General features: G+C 37.9%; 1 protein-coding gene across 1 annotated transcript in view; it reads left to right on the forward strand.

The window, feature by feature from the left end:
* The first annotated feature begins 250 nt into the window (after positions 1-250).
* LOC135480123 (sushi, von Willebrand factor type A, EGF and pentraxin domain-containing protein 1-like) overlaps positions 251-20326 on the forward strand; it is a 44488-nt gene continuing 24412 nt past the window's right edge. The window contains exons 1-6 of the mRNA XM_064759887.1: positions 251-530; positions 2439-2633; positions 6504-6677; positions 8805-8978; positions 14820-14907; positions 15855-15949. Of these exons, the coding sequence (XP_064615957.1) occupies positions 458-530; positions 2439-2633; positions 6504-6677; positions 8805-8978; positions 14820-14907; positions 15855-15949 (799 nt within the window). The 5' untranslated portion in view covers positions 251-457. The remainder of the gene's footprint in view (positions 531-2438; positions 2634-6503; positions 6678-8804; positions 8979-14819; positions 14908-15854; positions 15950-20326) is intronic.

A 20326-nucleotide genomic window follows, 5' to 3' on the forward strand; every position in this document is an offset into this window, starting at 1 on the left:
AGTCACAATGATGTCTTTTTTCGGAGTCATGCTACCCGTACTCGTGTATTACGTAAAACTCACCAGTGGCACTACGGGATTAATCCAGCCATTACGCACCTTTCTGGAATGAATATAAGCGTCTGTTTCAAATTCACGGTGAATAAAATCAATCAATAATTTTTTTCGTTGTCCTAGATCAACATGTACGCCAAACGTGAACATAAGAACTCTCCTGTCCTGGAGGTAAAGAAGATGTGGCCGGATATAGTGAAGCCGACAGACCAGCACTACTGGAGACTTTCCTTCAATTGAAAATCGGGTGATGTTTGTCATATCCTGCCAATGAAACCTTATCTCGGAACCCACGCCCAGCACATGAAAGCAGCTTGAGTGAAATAACACTAGCTGAAAAACAACACCGAGTGAGGTGAAGTTTGCATAACCGGACAACGCTGTCCGTTGGCTCAACTTTACTATGTGGGTTTTAGGAAAAGAGATCTGTGTTAGTGTAGTCCTCGTCATCGCGTACATAGTGTGTGCCGTGAAAGGTAAGCTGTCAGATTTTGTTTTAGAAATATTGCTCGAGAATATAATAATCATTAGCCCCAGGTGGCTTCTTCAGCTTTTCTTTTTATACCAGGCTGGCAAAGTATCGGGCAATATCGTGTTATAGCTACCCTAGATGACAACGCTCGTAGGGCCTCGCGTAGTCTTGGCTGGTTCCCCTTTGGCTGGTAGGATGAATTGTAAAATGTCGGAAAACAGTCGATTATGAACGTACCTCGCCCACTTCGCCACTCCTTTACAATGCTTAGGGTCGTAGGGCACCTGACTTTTAAAATCCTGAGATGTCGATCATCCCAAAGGTTGAGATGTTTATTGTGGTCTCCACTGACTTTTCATTTTCGAAATGGCTGCAGCCAGGCAGCTGAATAGGAAACTGTCCCTCCCTTCAGTTATGCTGATTTTGAAGTCCTTTTGTTGTTATGCGGTCATGCGCAGGTTGGGTTGAGTCCCATTTACTTTAGATGGTACAAATAGCGCGCCAGGAAACCAAACCAGAGCACGTGCCGTTGTTTTGACATGCCTGACCACCACAAATGAAGCCAGTAAAGGTCAGCCATTTTGTATCCAGCAGCCCACGTATTTTTCCTTGATTAGTCATGCTGCATGAGATGTTGCATTTGCGGGCGAGCTGAGAGGTAAGAGCCAAAGTCGACACGAGTTTTGGACCAGAGCCATTGTTTAGAAAGGACTTATTGGACATGGCATGAATCAGTGTATGGTTTACCTTTGGATACTCCTGTGACTACGATACCGGCCAACCAGTATAAAGAGAGGAGTTGAAGTAGCCACCTGGGGCTCATGGAGGGTGATATCTGCCCAAAATCCTGTTGTCAACTTGTTCATGTTGTATTATTCTTTGTGGTGTAATGCTTAGTCTCATATTTCGTGTCAAACTGCCAGGTCCTTTCTTATATATGCTAAAACCTCTGTGGGGAAACTTTTTGGAACATTTTGGCTGAATTGCTTACATGCCGGTTAACCACTCCCGTATGAAAGCATGATATATATCTTGTTTATGTTAGGTGTGTCAGTGGGCTGTTATTTTGGCGTTGTCACATTTTTCTCATGCTTTTAAAAAGTGTGTCTTTTTTTTCCTGATAGAATTATTATCAAAATAAGAGTAGTTCATGTAGGTGTCGAAACAATCCAAGAAAAATTGCAGATTTGTCTGCAAGATTTCATAGTCTTGCTACGTGTACATTTGGTATTGCGATGCACATACATGTATTTACACCGGTCTGAACAATTGCTTTTGTGGCCCTTGTTAAAGCTTTCGTTCATGACCACTGCCGTTCAGCATTAATGAGATAATGCAGCGACCGGTTGACCCGTATCAGTATAATGGCTCGTGCAGGGCGGCTTACTTACCTTCAGAAAGGTGTCTCAGTGAAGCAGCACTAGATAAGAGCAGTGGAAATCCGTCCTGCAACAAGGAGGCACATGACATGTATATGCACCCTAAGGACTTCTTCGTCGTCATATGACTGAAAATTTGTTAAGTACGACAAACTCCAAGCACTTACTCACTCACTCACTCACTCACTCACAACTACTGCACTGGATCCAGTTTTTACTTTCACAGAATGAACATACGGGCTGGTTCCGTTTCAAATCTAGCTCTCGCTTATAAAGGCAGGGTTTTAAAAAGTCAGGAGTTTTATCAAGATGCATGTGCGAACTTAGTGAAAGACAGTAGTTTACTCCTAGTGCACGGGTTACCTCGAACACTACACATGTTTAACCCTGTCTGCATGGTGTTGTATCAGTGAGTGATATTCCTAATTTAGAACATCAGATAAATAAATACATATGTAAATGGTTATTTGTGCAGTGGTAACATGATTGGACATTCCTAAGGGCAGTCTAAGTCTATATTTTTCTGTTAACAGCTGACTGTGGTGAGATACCTCCAGTTGACCATGTCGGTCATAATTTGACAAATGTGAATCCGCCTTACCCCAGAGGCACGGTGGCAAGCCTCTCTTGTCAGCGAGGATTCACCCAGTCTGGGTTTCCCTACAAAGTCTGTGGAGATAATGATACTTGGACGATTCCGTCTGGTTATCCCCCTTTTCAGTGCAGGCGTAAGTATACAGTACAGTATATATTTTAGGCCATTCTCAAAACAGTTTTTGTTGGGCATAACCTGTCCCTAGAAGAAGAAATAGGGTAGTGAAATGAAAAATGAAGAAGATTTTTAAAAAATTACTCTTTAGAGAGGGAAAAGTTTTTTTTTTTTTTTTAAAAATCCGAATAGAAACTTTAGGGTAGAAAAGAACTTTTATTAGGAAGTTCTTTGGGCTGTGCCCAGGTGATATATTTTTAATGAACGTGTGCATCTAATGTACACGTGGAAATAGTAACCTGCCAAAGATTTGTGGATTATGTCAGGAGCTTCACTTTCATAAAACACCATCGTTGAAGTGAAAAATCTTGAGAGTGGTGGTATATACAAGAATCAAAATAAATGACATAAATAGCATTCTTAACTCATCATTGTTTTGTGTGGTTCTGACCACTAGTATAGGGGTGAAAATGTTCGATATTTTGAGTCTTCAGGCTCATAAAAAAATTGAGGTTGTCGAGCATTGATTTAAAAGTTCCATTCGTATCATTTTATGAACAATATACAAGTGGATAAAGTACTACAATCATAAATTTATATCTGAAATTATGAACATGTCGATGTGTATTTGTATCTTACAAAATCACCTTCCTTGATGATCTGGGCACAGTTTGAGGTCATCTTTTTTACTCTGAGCTCTGAAAAACATTTAAATAACAAATCATTTTACCCCTTACAGGAAAGGTAAAAAAGATTACAATTTTACATGCACGTACATGCCTTCATAGTATGACCTCATTAAGTTAAACAAGGGTTGGTTTGCTTGTACAGTACAGACTTGTATAATCTGGAGTCGCCCATATCCTGTTACATCTTGTAACTGGCTTCTCTGTAGGCTTGGTTTATCTCTGCGGACATTTGATTGACCACATTCCAACCCACACCCCGGGCCAGGATATATGCAACAAAGTGTAATTGTTTATGTATCTGATCGTTGGTATTCTGGACTGTTCTCAAAAACAAACTTGTGGCTGTAAGGTCATCAGTAAAACGTGTTTGTTGAAGGTTATTGAACCCTGCAAATACTCTAAAATAGTATTTTTTTTAATTTGATTTTTATTTTAGTTTGTTTATTCTCTCAATATTAATTTCTTTATTATAAAACCTTATCTTTTTCACATACACCCAGAATAAAACTAAGATAGTTTCTCTACTAACATACTCTTTTTTGGATAGTTCTTGATTTCGTCCAAAAAAGAATTACTTATATAGGGTGACATAATCATGACTTATATATATATATATATATATATATTTATATATATATATATATATATATATATATATATATATATATATATATATATATATATATTTATATATATATATGTACACTACCAATGCTTTAAGTGAAATCCTGTATTAACCACATGTACATGCATATCAGGTTTACAAGTGTGTCCAGGAAATAGCGAGTGGGGTGATAAACATATGAGTAGCTACAGTTACATGAGCCTACATGAACATTAATGATTAATAGACATCGCAGAACACATGTGTCCTTTAACGCCAAGATGTACTCCCTGTACATGTAAGCCTTGTCTGTACCTGTGTAGGTCTGTCAGCAACCTGTGGCTGGTTGTGGGTTTCCCCCGGGGCTTTGCTCGGTTTCCTTCCACCATTATTTTGGCCACTGTCATATAAGTGAAATGTTCAGTTTTTTTGAGTACGGCGTAAAATTACTAATCTGATAAATAAATCAGTAAATAAATATATTAAGCCAGGCTAGCTATGTAACCCTGGTATTAAGTTTTGGCCAAAACTTACTGTTGACATTTGTATGACTGAGTGAATTAAGGAAACCAAGCGAAGAGGATACTCACAATATGCTCTTCACAGAGGTTCTAGAGCAATACATTAACAAGTGTAAACAGTTATATATATACAATTGCATTTTTGAAACCAGAAGAAGGAAGCTGATAACACATGTACACTGCTACGTGTACATTTTCCATAAGCTGAAGTCATTATTTTTTATTGTTGTGCACAGTTTACAATTTTATATTGTATTTTATATTTTATATACAAATATTAAAAATATTTTGGCTCAAATGAGCAGACCAGGTGTCCCAAATTTTAGAAGAAATAGGTTAAACACACTCCATGACTCATATCCTATAGAACTTAAAAATTATTCAGATTGACATAAAACCTCAAGTATGCATACATGCGTAAATTTTTCTGTGTTAATATGCACCTTACAGATTTTGTCAATGGAAAGCGACATCACTGGTACAATCAAGAAGGAATACAAACAAAAGAAAAAAATATTTGGTTATGTATTTATTGAATAAAATGAAATCAGGTTTTGAAATTCTGTGATGGGCTGACTGTTGGGACATCTTATAATGTTGTAGAAAATGAGAATGTTTGTCATATGTTTTGTATACCCAAGGGTTTTCAAATCACTACATAAAAATTATAGCAACATCTATCAATTTGGTCTGTTGAATCCACCATAGAATTCAAGCGTTTAACAGCATTGTATTTAGTAACAAAGAAAAGAATAAAACTCTTGCTTGTAGGACTCTCTAGCAAGGATGCAACTGAGCTAAATTTTAAATTTTTTTGAAAATTTGTTTTTTCAATTTTCATAGATCACTGACTCAGTCTGCTAAAAGTCTTTCAGCTTCAGGTCAAGCTCTGATCAGTGTGGTTGCTATTTTAGCAGAGCTGCATCTGTAAGTCACAAGCATTTTATAGGTATCCAGCCAAAATATAAATTTTTTTAAAACTGGTTTCAAAGACATTTTCAAAGGTCTTTGACTCAGTCTGCTAAAGATCTTTCAGCTTCAGATCAAGCTCTGATCAGTGTGGTTGCTATTTTAGCAGACCTGCATCTGTAAGTCACAAGCATTTTATAGGTATCCAGCCAAAATATAAATTTTTTTAAAACTGGTTTCAAAGACGTTTTCGTAGGTCACTGACTCAGTCTGCTAAAAGTCTTTCAGCTTCAGATCAATCTCTGATCAGTGTGGTTGCTATTTTAGCAGAGCTGCATCTGTAAGTCACAAGCATTTTATAGGTATCCAGCCAAAATATAAATTTTTTTAAAACTGGTTTCAAAGATGTTTTCGTAGGTCACTGACTCAGTCCGCTAAAAATCTTTCAGCATCAGATCAATCTCTGATCAGTGTGGTTGCTATTTTAGCAGGGCTGCATCTGTAAGTCACAAGCATTTTATAGGTATCCAGCCAAAATATAAATTTTTTTAAAACTGGTTTCAAAGACGTTTTCGTATGTCACTGACTCAGTCTGCTAAAAGCCTTTCAGCTTCAGGTCAAGCTCTGATCAGTGTGGTTGCTATTTTAGCAGGGCTGCATCTGTTAGTCACAAGCATTTTATAGGTATCCAGCCAAAATATAAATTTTTTTAAAACTGGTTTCAGAGACGTTTTCGTAGGTCACTGACTCAGTCTGCTAAAAGCCTTTCAGCTTCAGGTCAAGCTCTGATCAGTGTGGTTGCTAGTTTAGCAGAGCTGCATCTGTTAGTCACAAGCATTTTATAGGTATCCAGCCAAAATATAAATTTTTTTAAAACTGGTTTCAAAGACCTTTTCATAGGTCACTGACTCAGTCTGCTAAAAGTCTTTCAGCTCCAGGTCAAGCTCTGATCAGTGTGGTTGCGACTTTAGCAGAGCTGCATCTGTAAGTCACAAGCATTTTATAGGTACATATGTATGGCATTTAAGGGTCACAGTTTATTTCTACAGATACCCTGGATTCCTCCAACGTTAAACCTAACCACCCTTCCAGAAGTGTGTCTTAAACACTAATACATGTATCTTAAAAACTTAGTAAATAGACATCGTTTGTTGTCATTCTTTCAGCAAAATCCTGCGGCGATCCTGGGGCCATACGCAACGGAGAGAAAGACTCGTATGTGTACACAGTGGGTCAGACAGTCGGGTATTCTTGTTATGAGGGCTTTGAGATGGTTGGAAGGGACACAACACTATGCCTGGCATCAGGGTCCTGGTCTGTTCCAGCACCCACATGTAACGGTAAGAGTTTACAGATGCATAAAGGAGCCACCGTGGCCGAAAGTTTAACGTGCTAGTGCAGCAGATTACCTTAGGAGTCTCTCGCCAATGTGGTCACTGTGAGTTCAAATCCAGCTTGTGATGGCTTCCTCCCCTGTTGCATGTGGAGAGGTTTATCGGTGAAATGGTGGTAGGTTTTTCCTGGTGTCCTTTGCCTGGTTTCATCTGATCATAATGCTGACCGCTGTCCTAGAAGGGAAACATTCGCATGTAAAACACCAATCAAATAGATAAATAAAATCAGATGCATTTACAGTGATAAAAAATACAAGTGAATCAACATTTTTTTGTTGCTAAGGAGTGATTGAGTGAGTGCTTGGGGTTTAACATTGTATTTAACAATTCTTCATTCATATGGCAACGAAGGAGTCCTTAGAGAGCATGTACATGCACTGTGCCTCCTTGTTGCAAGACGGCTTTCCACTGCTCTTTTATCTAGTGCTGCTTCACTAAGACGACTTAGTGAAGATGTCTTTTAAGTTTGACACATGTGATGGAATCCCTTTTAGGTTTGACACATGTGATGGAATCCCTTTCAGGTTAGGGTTAGGTTTGACACGTGATGGAATCCCTTTAGGTTAGGGTTAGGGTTAGGTTTGACACGTGATGGAATCCCTTTAGGTTAGGGTTAGGGTTAGGTTTGACACGTGATGGAATTCCTTTAGGTTAGGGTTAGGGTTAGGGTTAGGCTTTAGGTTTGACACATGATGAAATCCCTTTTAGGTTTGACACATGTTATGGAATCCCTTTTAGGTTAGGGTTAGGGTTAGGTTTGACACGTGATGAAATCCCTTTTAGGTTTGACACACGTGATGGAATCCCTTTTAAGTTTGACACATGTGATGGAATCCCTTTCAGGTTTGACACATGTGATGGAATCCCTTTTAGGTTTGACACGTGATGGAATCCCTTTCAGGTTTGACACATGTGATGGAATCCCTTTCAGGTTTGACACATGTGATGTAATCCCTTTTAAGTTTGACACATGTGATGGAATCCCTTTTAAGTTTGACACATGTGATGGAATCCCTTTTGGGTTTGACACATGTGATGGAATCCCTTTCAGGTTTGACACATGTGATGGAATCCCTTTTAGGTTTGACACATGTGATGGAATCCCTTTCAGGTTTGACACGTGATGAAATTCCTTTTAGGTTTGACACACGTGATGAAATCTCTTAAGTTTGACACATGTGATGGAATCCCTTTTAAGTTTGACACATGTGATGGAATCCCTTTCAGGTTTGACACATGTTGTGGAATCCCTTTTAGGTTTGACACGTGATGAAATCCCTTTTGGGTTTGACACATGATGGAATCCCTTTCAGGTTTGACACATGTTATGGAATCCCATTCAGGTTTGACACATGTGATGGAATCCCTTTTAGGTTTGACACAAGATGGATATATAGGTATACATGTACATGACATGCATCACAGACCTGACAACCCCAGTAATTGAGGCAAACAACTTTTTCTTTCTTCAGGTAGGGAATAATTTGGAAAGTGATTTTCCATATTCTAGGGGGCAGTACAGCAATGGTCGCCTGTTTGGGTTGAGCGAAATTAAATTCCATGTTTCTTGCTTTCTTAATGGACGAAACATTGTGTTTGTTTTAAGGACAAATGTCGTGATACTGATAAATGTAGCTGTACGTTGTCAGTGAGAGATTCTTCCATTATTTTGATCCATAAATAGCTGACCTGTTTGCAAAAATGAGGCTGTAAGACAGGTTTGCCAACAGTCAAAGTACAGGAATCACCATCTCTATTAGGCCACACCTTTTTAAATTTTTGTTTTTTTTGACAGGCAAAATAAATGGTTTTTCATTGTCAAGGCAGGGTATAGAAATAAAACTTGGAAATATTTAATTTATGCTATCCCGGAAAATTTTCCTTGGGAAGACACATTTCCATATTCAAAAAGCCTTGTAAAACAGGAAATTCACAAAAACCTTGATTGAACAAAATGAAAAATTTTAGTTTTGCATTTTACTCTGGTATAAAAATTGGTGTACCCTTTTATATAATAATTATAAGTAATAGCAATACGTTTTATAATTGTTCATGATTTTGTTGTTTCTGTAGCTATCCAGTGTCCAGTGATACAGTCCCCCACAAACGGCTATTTGGTTGGCAGTGATAGAGGCTATGACAGCACCATCAGATTTGAGTGTAGTGAGGGCTTTACACCTGCAGGTCCTAACACAGCCAAATGTCAGCTAGACAAGACCTGGACTAACCAACCCTTTGAATGTCAAGGTAAAGTAAAATTACAACATTCATGTGTGGCATGCCTGCAAATTGTCAGGCATCAAATCCCATCTTATCTGGTACCGGTAAAAGCTAAAGTGGTGCCTGACAAACAGAAAACGTACATAACATATCTAGCTGGGTTGAATGGGTTTCTAAAATTGTTATCTACACTTAAAAAAAAAAAAAGGTTTTATTCTGCCAGTATTAAAGTCACGAAATTAAATTTTTGTTGAGATGTCTTAGAAGGCAACACTGCATGAACTTGTACGAAGCTTTTCAAAGAATGTCATTGATGTTGAAAAATGATGGACAAAAATCATACTGAGGTACCTTAAATCTTCAACTTTGTCAGTCACTAATGCACTTTTTTTCAGTGGAAAATAATGATACGATTATTATCAGAATGCTGCAAAAATGATTCGTTTGTGTCACTAAAGGTGCAGGCTTCATAGAACTGTGAAAAACTAGTTCTCTACACTGATACATGTAGTTCTCTCAGAGCGTTTCAAAATATTGGTGCAAGAGGTGGTTGAAAAGGTTAAAGAACTAAAGGGTAGCTAAATTAGACAGTAAAAATATTGGGAAGAAAAAATAAATTAAATCAAAGTTGTTATCTGACAATGTTTCCGGGGTCCACGTGACTAAACTTTTACAACTTCTGGTTGCTTGGTGCCTATGAAGTTCATGATAATTGTAAAAAAAAAAACGAAAAAAAAAAATTAGGGTAAAAGAATGTACTGGATTTGAACCCTAGACTGCCAAGCATCATGTACAATTAGCCAAGTACTGAAGACTAGAATAGAGATTAAGAGGTTTTGATCTTCTGCTGATACTGGAGGACAAAAGGCAGAATTGTTGTGAAGTTGGTGACCAAGAGAAAAAGACAGAAAGAATACATGTTGATTATTGCAGAGCTGTTGATCTTTCCCACAGTAAACTGCAGTCAATGGTTTCATGCAATGTAGCACGAAGCTTCCGTGCTATATACATAAGATGGTCTTTTGTTGGTTTTTTGATCAAAACATGAAAACAACACAAAGTACAAAAATAATTCTTGCAGATTTGTAATCGTGATGTCATTGGGCATCAGATAGTGTGTTTATTTAACGATTTTGAGCAGTTTTAAGAATTGACCTACTTTTGAGCTAAGTTCATTTGTCAGTTTTAGCCTTGTTTGCATACCAAACTAAAATTTTTTCACAATATAAAAAGGGCGATCCACCTAAAAACTGTGAACGAAAAGTTGATCTCGACAGGTTTAGCCATTTTGGAGAAGAAGATTTTTGTAGCTAATCAATAAAATTCAAAATGGGCGCTAAATCATGTGACTGGTAAAATGGCATGAAACGTCAATAATTGCTTAATATGTTCCTCATTAGGATATTTCAATTTTTCGAGTTGACCAAGAATAATAATGGTAATGATCCAAACGATTTCAAGAGGTGTCCTGCTAAGATACTAGAGTGGACCCCTAATAATAATTAGAACAATTTCAAGAGGTGTCCTGCTAGGATACTAGCATGTACCCCTAATAATCTAAATGATTTCAACAGACGTCCTACTAGAACACTGGCATGGATCCCTAATAAGACAGCCTTTGGAATATTTAAGTTCTTGATTTTCATTAAGTGAAAATTGTAGGGGGAAAAAGCTGCTTCTCTGTGGTGCTTTCCTACTAAGACAGTGTGCAAGAACAGTACGTCATTTGCACAGATCTACAAAATGTTTCATTGTTGTCTTGCACAGATCTACAAAGTGTTTTGTTGCTGTCTTGCACAGATCTACAAAGTGTTTCATTGTTGTCTTGCACAGGTCTACAAAGTGTTTCATTGTTGTCTTGCACAGATCTACAAAGTGTTTCATTGTTGTCTTGCACAGGTCTGCAAAGTGTTTCATTGTTGTCTTGCACAGGTCTACAAAGTGTTTCATTGTTGTCTTGCGCAGATCTACAAAGTGTTTCATTGTTGTCTTGCACAGATCTACAAAGTGTTTCATTGTTGTCTTGCACAGATCTACAAAGTGTTTCGTTGCTGTCTTGTAGTGATACATGTACCTTAAAGGAATACTGTCAAGAAAATAAATTATTTGTGCCTCCAAACTGTTTAAAAAGATCATATTGATAGTATTTGGGCCCCTGTAACCACAAACGGCCTGCTTGTAGTCGTTCTGATGCAACCGGCGACGAATACCGCTCGGCTGAATATGCATATTGTGAATTTCAAAGCGAGGCTGTTGAGCCCGTGACGTCACGGTAAGAAGACTCTGGCTCCATGCGTGCAGAAGTTCTATAATAGAAGGCTATAAACACGCGACCAAAAGGCATTTATTTCGACCCAAATTTGCTGTTGTTTGAGAAATTTTTGAAAGGTAGTTATGCCTGTGATCTGTGCAGCTTACGGATGCAACAGTCAGCTTGTCAAGGGAGGTGGAATTTCTTTCTTTGCCTTTCCAAAAGATGCGACCACGAGGAAAGTCTGGCTTCATTATTGCAAGAGGGACTTCGATCTCAAGTACCACCACAAACTGTGCAGTAAGCATTTCTCCAAATGCATGTTTGATCGAGACCCAGAGAAGTTGGCGAGCCTGGGCTATGAAAATGCAGTAGCACGGCTAACAACAGGTGCTGTACCGGACATTCCCCTGTCAATTGAGATATCGAGTCCTTTGTCTGAAGTACCGAAACAACAACAACAACAGTCTGTTCGACCTGTCAGCACACCCCACAGAAAAGCTTTCACAAAACGTAACAGGAAGAGGGTAGGTGTCAAAATGATTTCGCAAATATTGTAAAAAACTGAATTTTCCCAGTTAATTTTTTCAACAATAAAACTGTTGAAAACTACAGTAAAAGTCTCAGAGCAAAGTATAGAGTACATAATGATAATATATAGGCCTATATATAGCTATGTTGTCATGTAGTCCAGTTACTATTAAAAAGTAGTATACGGTGTTATTTTTAATTTATAATAATCCTGCGGCGTGTCTGCAAAGTTATATGTACTTTTGGTATGGTTTTTCAGTTTAGCCCTGTATAACTGCGACTAAAGATGTTAAATTATAAACAGTTTGTCACATCTTTACATTTTTTTTATAGAAACAATAGTATTCACCAGTTCACTTCTACCTAGTATTAAAGCTACCACAATGCTACCATATGTGGAATATTTTTTACTGTGGTTCAACATAATCAATAAGCATTAGTTCATAAAATTATTATTTTTTTATGTATATTGTATTTAAACACTTATTTCACTATTTAGGCACTGGATGAACTCCTGGAGGAATTCGAAAAAGACAAGGAAAATGCTGATCCTGAGACATCTGGAGAAAATAGCCATTTACCTTCTGAAGCTGAAAGCTTTCAAGTGATGACAGAGAAGGTTGTTATAGAAGCACCTGTAACTAGATCAGTGGCAACCCAAATTGGAAAGGCACCCTTGAAGACAATATCTAAGAAGTGACTATCTTTCATGACGTGTATACATACATAACATGATGTAAAACTTATTTTTGCTATTAGGCCAAAGATATATGTCAGTAAATAATGTGTCATTTAAGTTTGTCTTCTCTTGATAAAGTTTGTATGTTGATCTAGGTGCATTTTATTGTACCTGAACTGTATCACCTATGGCTGCAAAGATTCAAAACAAGTGCACACTGGAAATAATGATGTGATATTATTTACCTATTTCTATAGGACACGGCGGATCCATCGTGTAAATCTCCTGTATGCGATAAACCTGTACAACCTGGATGAGAAAAGACACAAATATCTTACATGTTTGCAGATATAAAGCTAAAATTGTTTATTTATAGATCTATGTATATGTGGGGTGGAGAAGGGGTTGGTGCTATGAGACAATTGATATACTTGGTAAAATAAACAGATCTGTTGTATTTTGTATACTTGATTATGCATGTATGCAGGTCTGGTGTTAATATTTTCATCATTACCCTGTCTTGAGTTTTTTTTTTTATTTTTATGTTTTTTTTTTAGCAAAAGTTGCTAACTACTTTTCAATGCAAATAAACTGAGCTGATATCAAATTGTTAGCCCACACGGATACAGCAGTGATGGAGTAATGTTGCCAGGAGCTCTGAAATTAAATCATGCTGGCTTCGATTCATTTCTAGATGTTCATTTTCTTGTCTAATACATGCAATTATGTACTACACATTCGTATAAATGCTATTAAATTAGAAATTTATTCCATGTCACTTACTTGTGTGGTGGATCATTGTCATCGGTGGGGCCATAGTCTTCCAAAAACTCATAAATGGACGTTAGGATGACATGTCTGTTTGTACAGTTTACAATAAAGCCTTCGTGTTCTGTGATGCAATTTATATCTAGCTGCTCTTCGTCAGTCATTTCTATTATCCTTGGCACTTCCTGACAGCAAAGGCATTCTACGTTAGTTGGCATAATATCACAGTTCTCACAATCACACCTGAAAATAAACAGATTTGATATTCAGAGAAGATCATACATATGTTGGTACAGATTCCTTGATACGATGAGAAGTGGATTCAAAGCTTCAGCTGTCGGCGTAACATATTTGCTGTTGTACAAATATGCACCTCGATAAATTTTTACATATTCGGACATTTAGACCAAGTTTACGTGAATCTCAAAAGACTGAATCTTATGATTTAATCGTAATATTTGACATGTGGGTTAACACAGACCTCTGAATCAAGGCATTACCTCAAAGCCGAGGATATTAGGGCACTAACCTGCTTGAGGCATCGGCAGGGACAAAGTGATAAATAACACAGGAAGGGAAAGAAAAGTGACAAACACCGGGCCATAATTTGAGAGCTACGGCTTATAGGCCTAGTAACCAGAAATTACAGTATGCTTATCGTTTTCTGTTTGTGAACTTCAACAAAACCTAGTTTTGCACTTAAAATGCTGTAATTTAAAGGTCTGTATTAACTCCCGTGATATTTTGAAAATGCCAGGATACCTGCGACCAATTTATTTGATAGGCTGTTGAAGCCGTACTCAAGAATATTTCATTTCTGCCACGGCGGCCAGCATAAGGCCATATAGTGCCAGCAAATCGGAAAATAGCAAGGAATTAACTGAGATAAAATGTAGTCACCAGGTCAAATTGTCGGTCCGAAAATCTTCTGGTTTCTGACAGCTGTCGACGTGGTCAGACTCGCTGTCGGATGAGTGAGGGGAACGGTTTACTGGGCTGAATTCATGGGTTCCATGCGCTGAATCCGTTCGTATAGGATCATACATGTACGGGTCTATAGGTGGTATACACATTGGAATTTCTAGTATGTCCGTTTCACAGTCTGACATTATTTTATTTTGGTATTTTCGCGCCTAAGATCGTATGTGGTATGTGAAACAGTGTTGTTCAGTATGGGCCCGTTCTTACGGTGACGTCACTGGGATCACGTGACGGGCACCTCATTAACTCCACTCTGGCTGACGGCTCCCTAGCGTGAGAGCCGACTATCGCCGTGGGAAGCGAGTCCAGGGGTAAACAAACATCCAGGTTCGTTATAATGAGGGATTATGAGGTAATTATTAAATAAATACTGATGATCATAAGACCTTGACAGTATTCCTTTAATTCCTCAACCTTTTCACACAAAGAAGAGCAACTTTCAAGAGCAGGGTTTTCACAAAAGTACAGTTTTAGCAGTCAACACAGACTAATGCCCTGAGAATATACTTGAATAAACACTTTACATACATGTGAAAAGTTTGAAGAATTACATGTACAGTAAATGTATTTATATGCAGACATTGTTTTCACGCCATGTTTTTTTTTCTCATTTTCTGACTGGGAGGTGAATCGTGAATGCTTCTGTTTTCGCTTGTAGAGATAGACTGTGGTCCTCCCCCAGAGGTAGCCAATGCGGTGGTCACCCTTCAGGGAGGTACCACGTGGGGAGAAAGTGCCAGAGTTCGGTAAGTAGCATAATACATGCACACTGCGAGAGTTGAAATATGAGTACCCACTGGAGACTGTATACCATACACGTACATGTAGATTTGTTCACTGTCAGTCAGAACAGTTGATCTCATTTATTAAGTGAAACTTACATGTAGGTTATGTACAGGTTACCATGACGAGTTAGAGATTTTCTGTTTTAGACAAAATTGCAACACTTTTTAATTACTTCTGAAGGAAGTATTAAAACGGCAATATTTCCCAGGCCCCCATGCTTTAATGCTGAAATCACAGACACCTAGTGTCAAAGGAGGTAAATCCTTTGAATATATTCTGAAAATACAGAATATAAAGTTCTTTGATTGAATGATTATCACTTCACTCCACAACGGAAAAATTCTTTTACTGTGGTGTGAAATAAATACTGTACCTCAACTCATGTTTAGTGTTTAGTCAAAATTTATTCATCAAACTTCAACAAAAAACTCTTAAGTCAGATTCAATGGTGGAGTAATCAACCCATATCAGGCGAAATATTCCACTTGTATAAATGGATGTATGTGTGCTGGGTGTTTAACGTCGAACTTTAAGATGCTTCAGTCACATGACAATGAGTCATTAGGTAGGTGTGTGTACATGTACACACATTGTGTCTTCTTGCAGCAGGGTGAGTCCATGCCGCCAAAGTGCTCCAGCCACTGAGGAATCATGCCGAAGACACCAGACATGACACCCCACCCAGTCACATTATGCTGACACCAGGCCAACCTGGTTGCACTATTAAACCTCTCATTGCTGATTGCCAGGCAAGGCAACAAGTACCTTTTCGGTTCTTGCTATGACTTGACCTGGGTTTGATCCCGGGTCCTTCGATGTTCCACTTGTGAAATGCTATTATTGTTGTAAATAAATAAATTTGAGTTTTGATACATGTGATTGAATCTAATATTTTTATCCATTTCAGTTGTTTTGAGAATGCGACGTCCTCTAGCGACCTTGCTTTCAACACGATTTTCTGTGGTGATGCAGGTGATTGGACGCGTCCACCTGAATGCATGGGTAAGTCCGACACTGTACATCGAGTGGAGAACAAGTCTTTCTCATCTGTCACAAGCTGGCCCTCATCTCTGCACACTGTTTTGTATTCTTGTCTAATTTCTACTGGTTCCAATGTAGGCATGCGGCTCTCCCCGCATGAGTTTCTATGATACCTGGTCTCTATAGCTGCTCACTTTCAATCGTTCAAGTCTGTAATGTTTCTACACTTTATTTCTATTATGACATCAGTTGCCAAATTCATTTTTAATACCAAACAAGGTGTCTGTACATAAGTGTTTTTCATCAGAAATTTTGTAAATACAAATATAGTTTTCGAAGCACATGAAGGGCCTAATTAAAATGACAATTTGATGCCAACTCTTAAATATTTGTGATAAGAAAGTATGTCTGAAAACATGAGGTTTGCTCACTATGCAGTGTACATACATTGTAGTTTAATTGTTTTCTGCTTATTGTTGTATTACCTGTGCTTTAACAAGGTGGTATTACAAGCAGCCATTGAAGTTACACACCACCAAGATGGGAATTCTAATATTTCTGCAATTTCGTCCATGTTTTACCACTTTCATTGCTTACTAAACACGATAAAGGTGCACAGCCATGTCAGTGGAAAAAAATGTCCTTGTTTCTCCAGGAATTTTACATTTTAATTTAACTATGAGATTATAATTTTTTATGCTTCCAAGTGCATTTCGTTTTTTGGATGTGCATATTGATGGAAGATCAGAGAACTGTGGTACATGTAGTTCAAACTTCGTGCCAGCTAAAATATTCCACGGTTTATAATTTTAGTTCTTTTTGTAAATTCCCTGTCCAGTTTTTTGCGATTTGTTCAACAATGTTTAAGTACTTTTACCAGCATAATGAAACATGCAGTACTTGTACATGTAACTCTGCATGGCTTTATTTTTGTAATGCAATGCTTTGTACGTTTTATGTAAGCACATGCAATGTCCTCCATATCCCTCTTGATTAAGCTTTATCTGCATGTACAGATAGAACGCTTCATGTTGTAAAACGTTAATTGTAGGCTACATACATATCATAAGCATGTAGGAACCCGCTTTCATCAGAGTTAATTGACCGGAGACTTGAGTTGTGAGGCTTCAAATTGTGGCTAAGTTGTCATGAGGTGCTTTTTCTGGCCGCGAGTGGTCCCTTTTTCAATCTCTCTGTGTAATGTGAGCCTGCATTGCTATGATGGACAGGAAGTAGCCCAGCCGATGAATTACCTGTAGGATAGAAAGCCAATCAAGATCCTTGTCCAAGGAAGTTGTGATTCATATGAAATTCGGCTTCTGAGATTCGTTTGTTTGCAGGGCTGTAGTGGAAGTTGTATTTAACACTTACCGCATAGTACTCATAGGTTAGGGGAGATAACTCAAACTGAAAAGTTGAGAGTACCTTGTTCTCTCACTTCTTTTTTCCATATTTTGCAGATACCCCAATCACTCAGTGCTAGTCCATATGTTTTAAACAAAAAGGTTGAGGGATTATGATAATTTTGACTTTTCAAAGTAAATGATTAGAGATTAGATCTGTGTGAAACACCAAATGTCAACATTTGTTTGATGAAATGACATTAATACTAATTAATAAAATTATTAAAGGTAAATCGGTTCTCATAACAGAAATTGGTGGGAACCGAAAAAACATTTCCCATCACTTTCGAGGTCAAAAGTACACGGAACCGAAGATGTGTTTCCCAGCAATTCTGAAATCCTCATGCATGCTTTCATCATGCACATATCAAAGCTCCATATGGCTCCATATATCCCTTATTTTGTTAAACTGATGTACGTTTGAAATCCATATAGCCTTTTGAATACAGCTTCTAGTCTGAAACTAGTCTGTGCTTTAAAGCTTTGATGAATATGTACATATTAAGTAAAGTCTTCCAGTTTGTACCAGTTTGCTGCAAAAACTGATTTTTGAAGTCTTCCTGTTTATTAGACTATCAGCATTCTGCATACCATTTCATGGTTTTATCTATCAACACATTTAACAGTGTTTTCCTTCATGCGACTCTGATCAGTGTATTTGTATGACTACCATCTCCCAGCGTAACATTCCTTTCTGTCTTCATGTATTTAACACTCCTTCACTGTAAACCTCCACTTGTCTGTTCATATTGACTAACATACTCCAGCATAACATTTCACAGCTTTATCTGTCAGTTATTTGAAGGTGTTTGCTTGAATGTATTACAGGTGTAATAAAGTTTTTGATTATTTTTTTTTTATTCTTTTCACTTTGTATGTATTGATCTCTTCTGCCTTTAGATTAGTAGTTCATGATAACAGTAGATGTTGTACTACTATTATCGGAGTATTATCAACTGATTATTGTGTTCTCTTGACCTGATATACATGTAGCCGTGTGGTTTACTCTGATAATATAAAGTACCCTTACTTCTAAATATTGCACTCAGGTGAAAACTTTGACCAGAGTGTATGTGACTGAAGTACAGCCATCTAGCTGTATCATTCATTCATTTATTTATACCTTTATACATAGTATTGAAAAAAAAATTAGAAGAAATGATTTAAAACTTTTCACATGGACAATCTGCAGAATTGTCCCCATTTTTGACATACCTGTTGTTGACATGGTTAATCTTACATGCACATTGTTTGGAAACTAGTGTGATATTCCACTAGGAAAATGTACATGACCATGTAACAGGTTTCAGCTCCAAAAGCAATGTCTTATGACATTTGCGTGTCATAATTGACTTTCGTTGACATAAATATTAGATCATTTTTATTTACCATTGACGTGTAATCTCATCAATGCTTTCACATCCTACCTCTTTATACGTGTACATGTTTCACCACGATATGGTTGAAATACTGATGTCTAGGCAGATAGGTGTAAAGCCGTATCGGACTCACTCATTCATTTATCGTTTGTAAATGTGTACTCTAATGAGGACTGTGCCATTTTACCTTTTTATCTTCTTTGTCACAATGGGGCTGAAATACTGAGATGATTACATAGCCACAAATAAATTCTATTCATTCATGTATTTATTTATTTGATCGGTGTTTTATGCAGTACTCTAGCATATTTCACTTATACTACAGTGGCCAGCATTATGGTGTTAGCAAACCAGGTAGACCTTGGGTAAAACCGACGACCATCCTCAAAAGGTTGCTGAAAAACCTTCCCACGTACACCTGGACAGGATGCCAGCAAAAGCTGGACTTGAACATCAACCACATTGGTGTGAGGCTCCTGGCTATGCATTCCAATACATGTGCCTACTCATTGATGGCATTATTGCCAAACTTTGATAAATACTCTTTAATATAATTCCACATCAGGTACTCACAGTGTACCATGTACAGCTGTAGCCCAGTGTGATAATACCACATCAGGTACTCTGATCATACTGTACCATGTACAGCTGTAGTCTGGTCTGATAATTCCACATCAGGTACTCATACTGTACCATGTACTGCTGTAGTCTAGTCTGATAATACCACATCAGGTACTCCGATCACACAATACCATGTCCAGCTGTAGCCCAGTGTGATAATACCATACCAGGTACTCATACTGTACCATGTACAGCTGTAGTTTAGTCTGATAATACCACATCAGGTACTCACACTGTACAATGTACAGCTGTAGTCTAGTCTGATAATACCACGTCATTTACTCATACAGTACCATGTACAGCTGTAGCATAGTCTAATCTGATAATACCACACCAGATACTCTGATCATACTGTACCATGTGCAGCTGTAGTCTAGCCTGATAATACCGTACCAGGTACTCATACTGTACCATGTACAGCTGTAGTCTGGTCTGATAATTCCACATCAGGTACTCCGATCACACAATACCATGTACAGCTGTTGCCCAGTCTAATAATACCACATCAGGTACTATGATCATACTGTACCATGTACAGCTGTTGCCCAGTCTAATAATACCACATCAGGTACTCTGATCATACTTTACCATGTACAGCTGTTGCCCAGTCTGATAATACCACATCAGGTACTCTGATCATACTGTACCATGTACAGCTGTTGCCCAGTCTAATAATACCACATCGGGTACTATGATCATACTGTACCATGTACAGCTGTTGCCCAGTCTAATAATACCACATCAGGTACTCATACTGTACCATGTACAGCTGTAGCTCAGTCTGATAATACCACATCAGGTACTCATACAGTACCATGTACAACTGTAGCCCAGTCTGGTAATACCACATCAGGTACTATGATCATACTGTACCATGTACAGCTGTAGCCCAGTCTGATAATACCACATGAGGTACTCTGATCACACAATACCATGTACAGCTGTAGCCCAGTGTGATAATACCATACCAGGTACTCATACTGTACCATGTACAG

Source organism: Liolophura sinensis, chromosome 13 (genome assembly GCF_032854445.1).
Source record: "Liolophura sinensis isolate JHLJ2023 chromosome 13, CUHK_Ljap_v2, whole genome shotgun sequence".
NCBI lineage: Eukaryota > Metazoa > Mollusca > Polyplacophora > Chitonida > Chitonidae > Liolophura > Liolophura sinensis.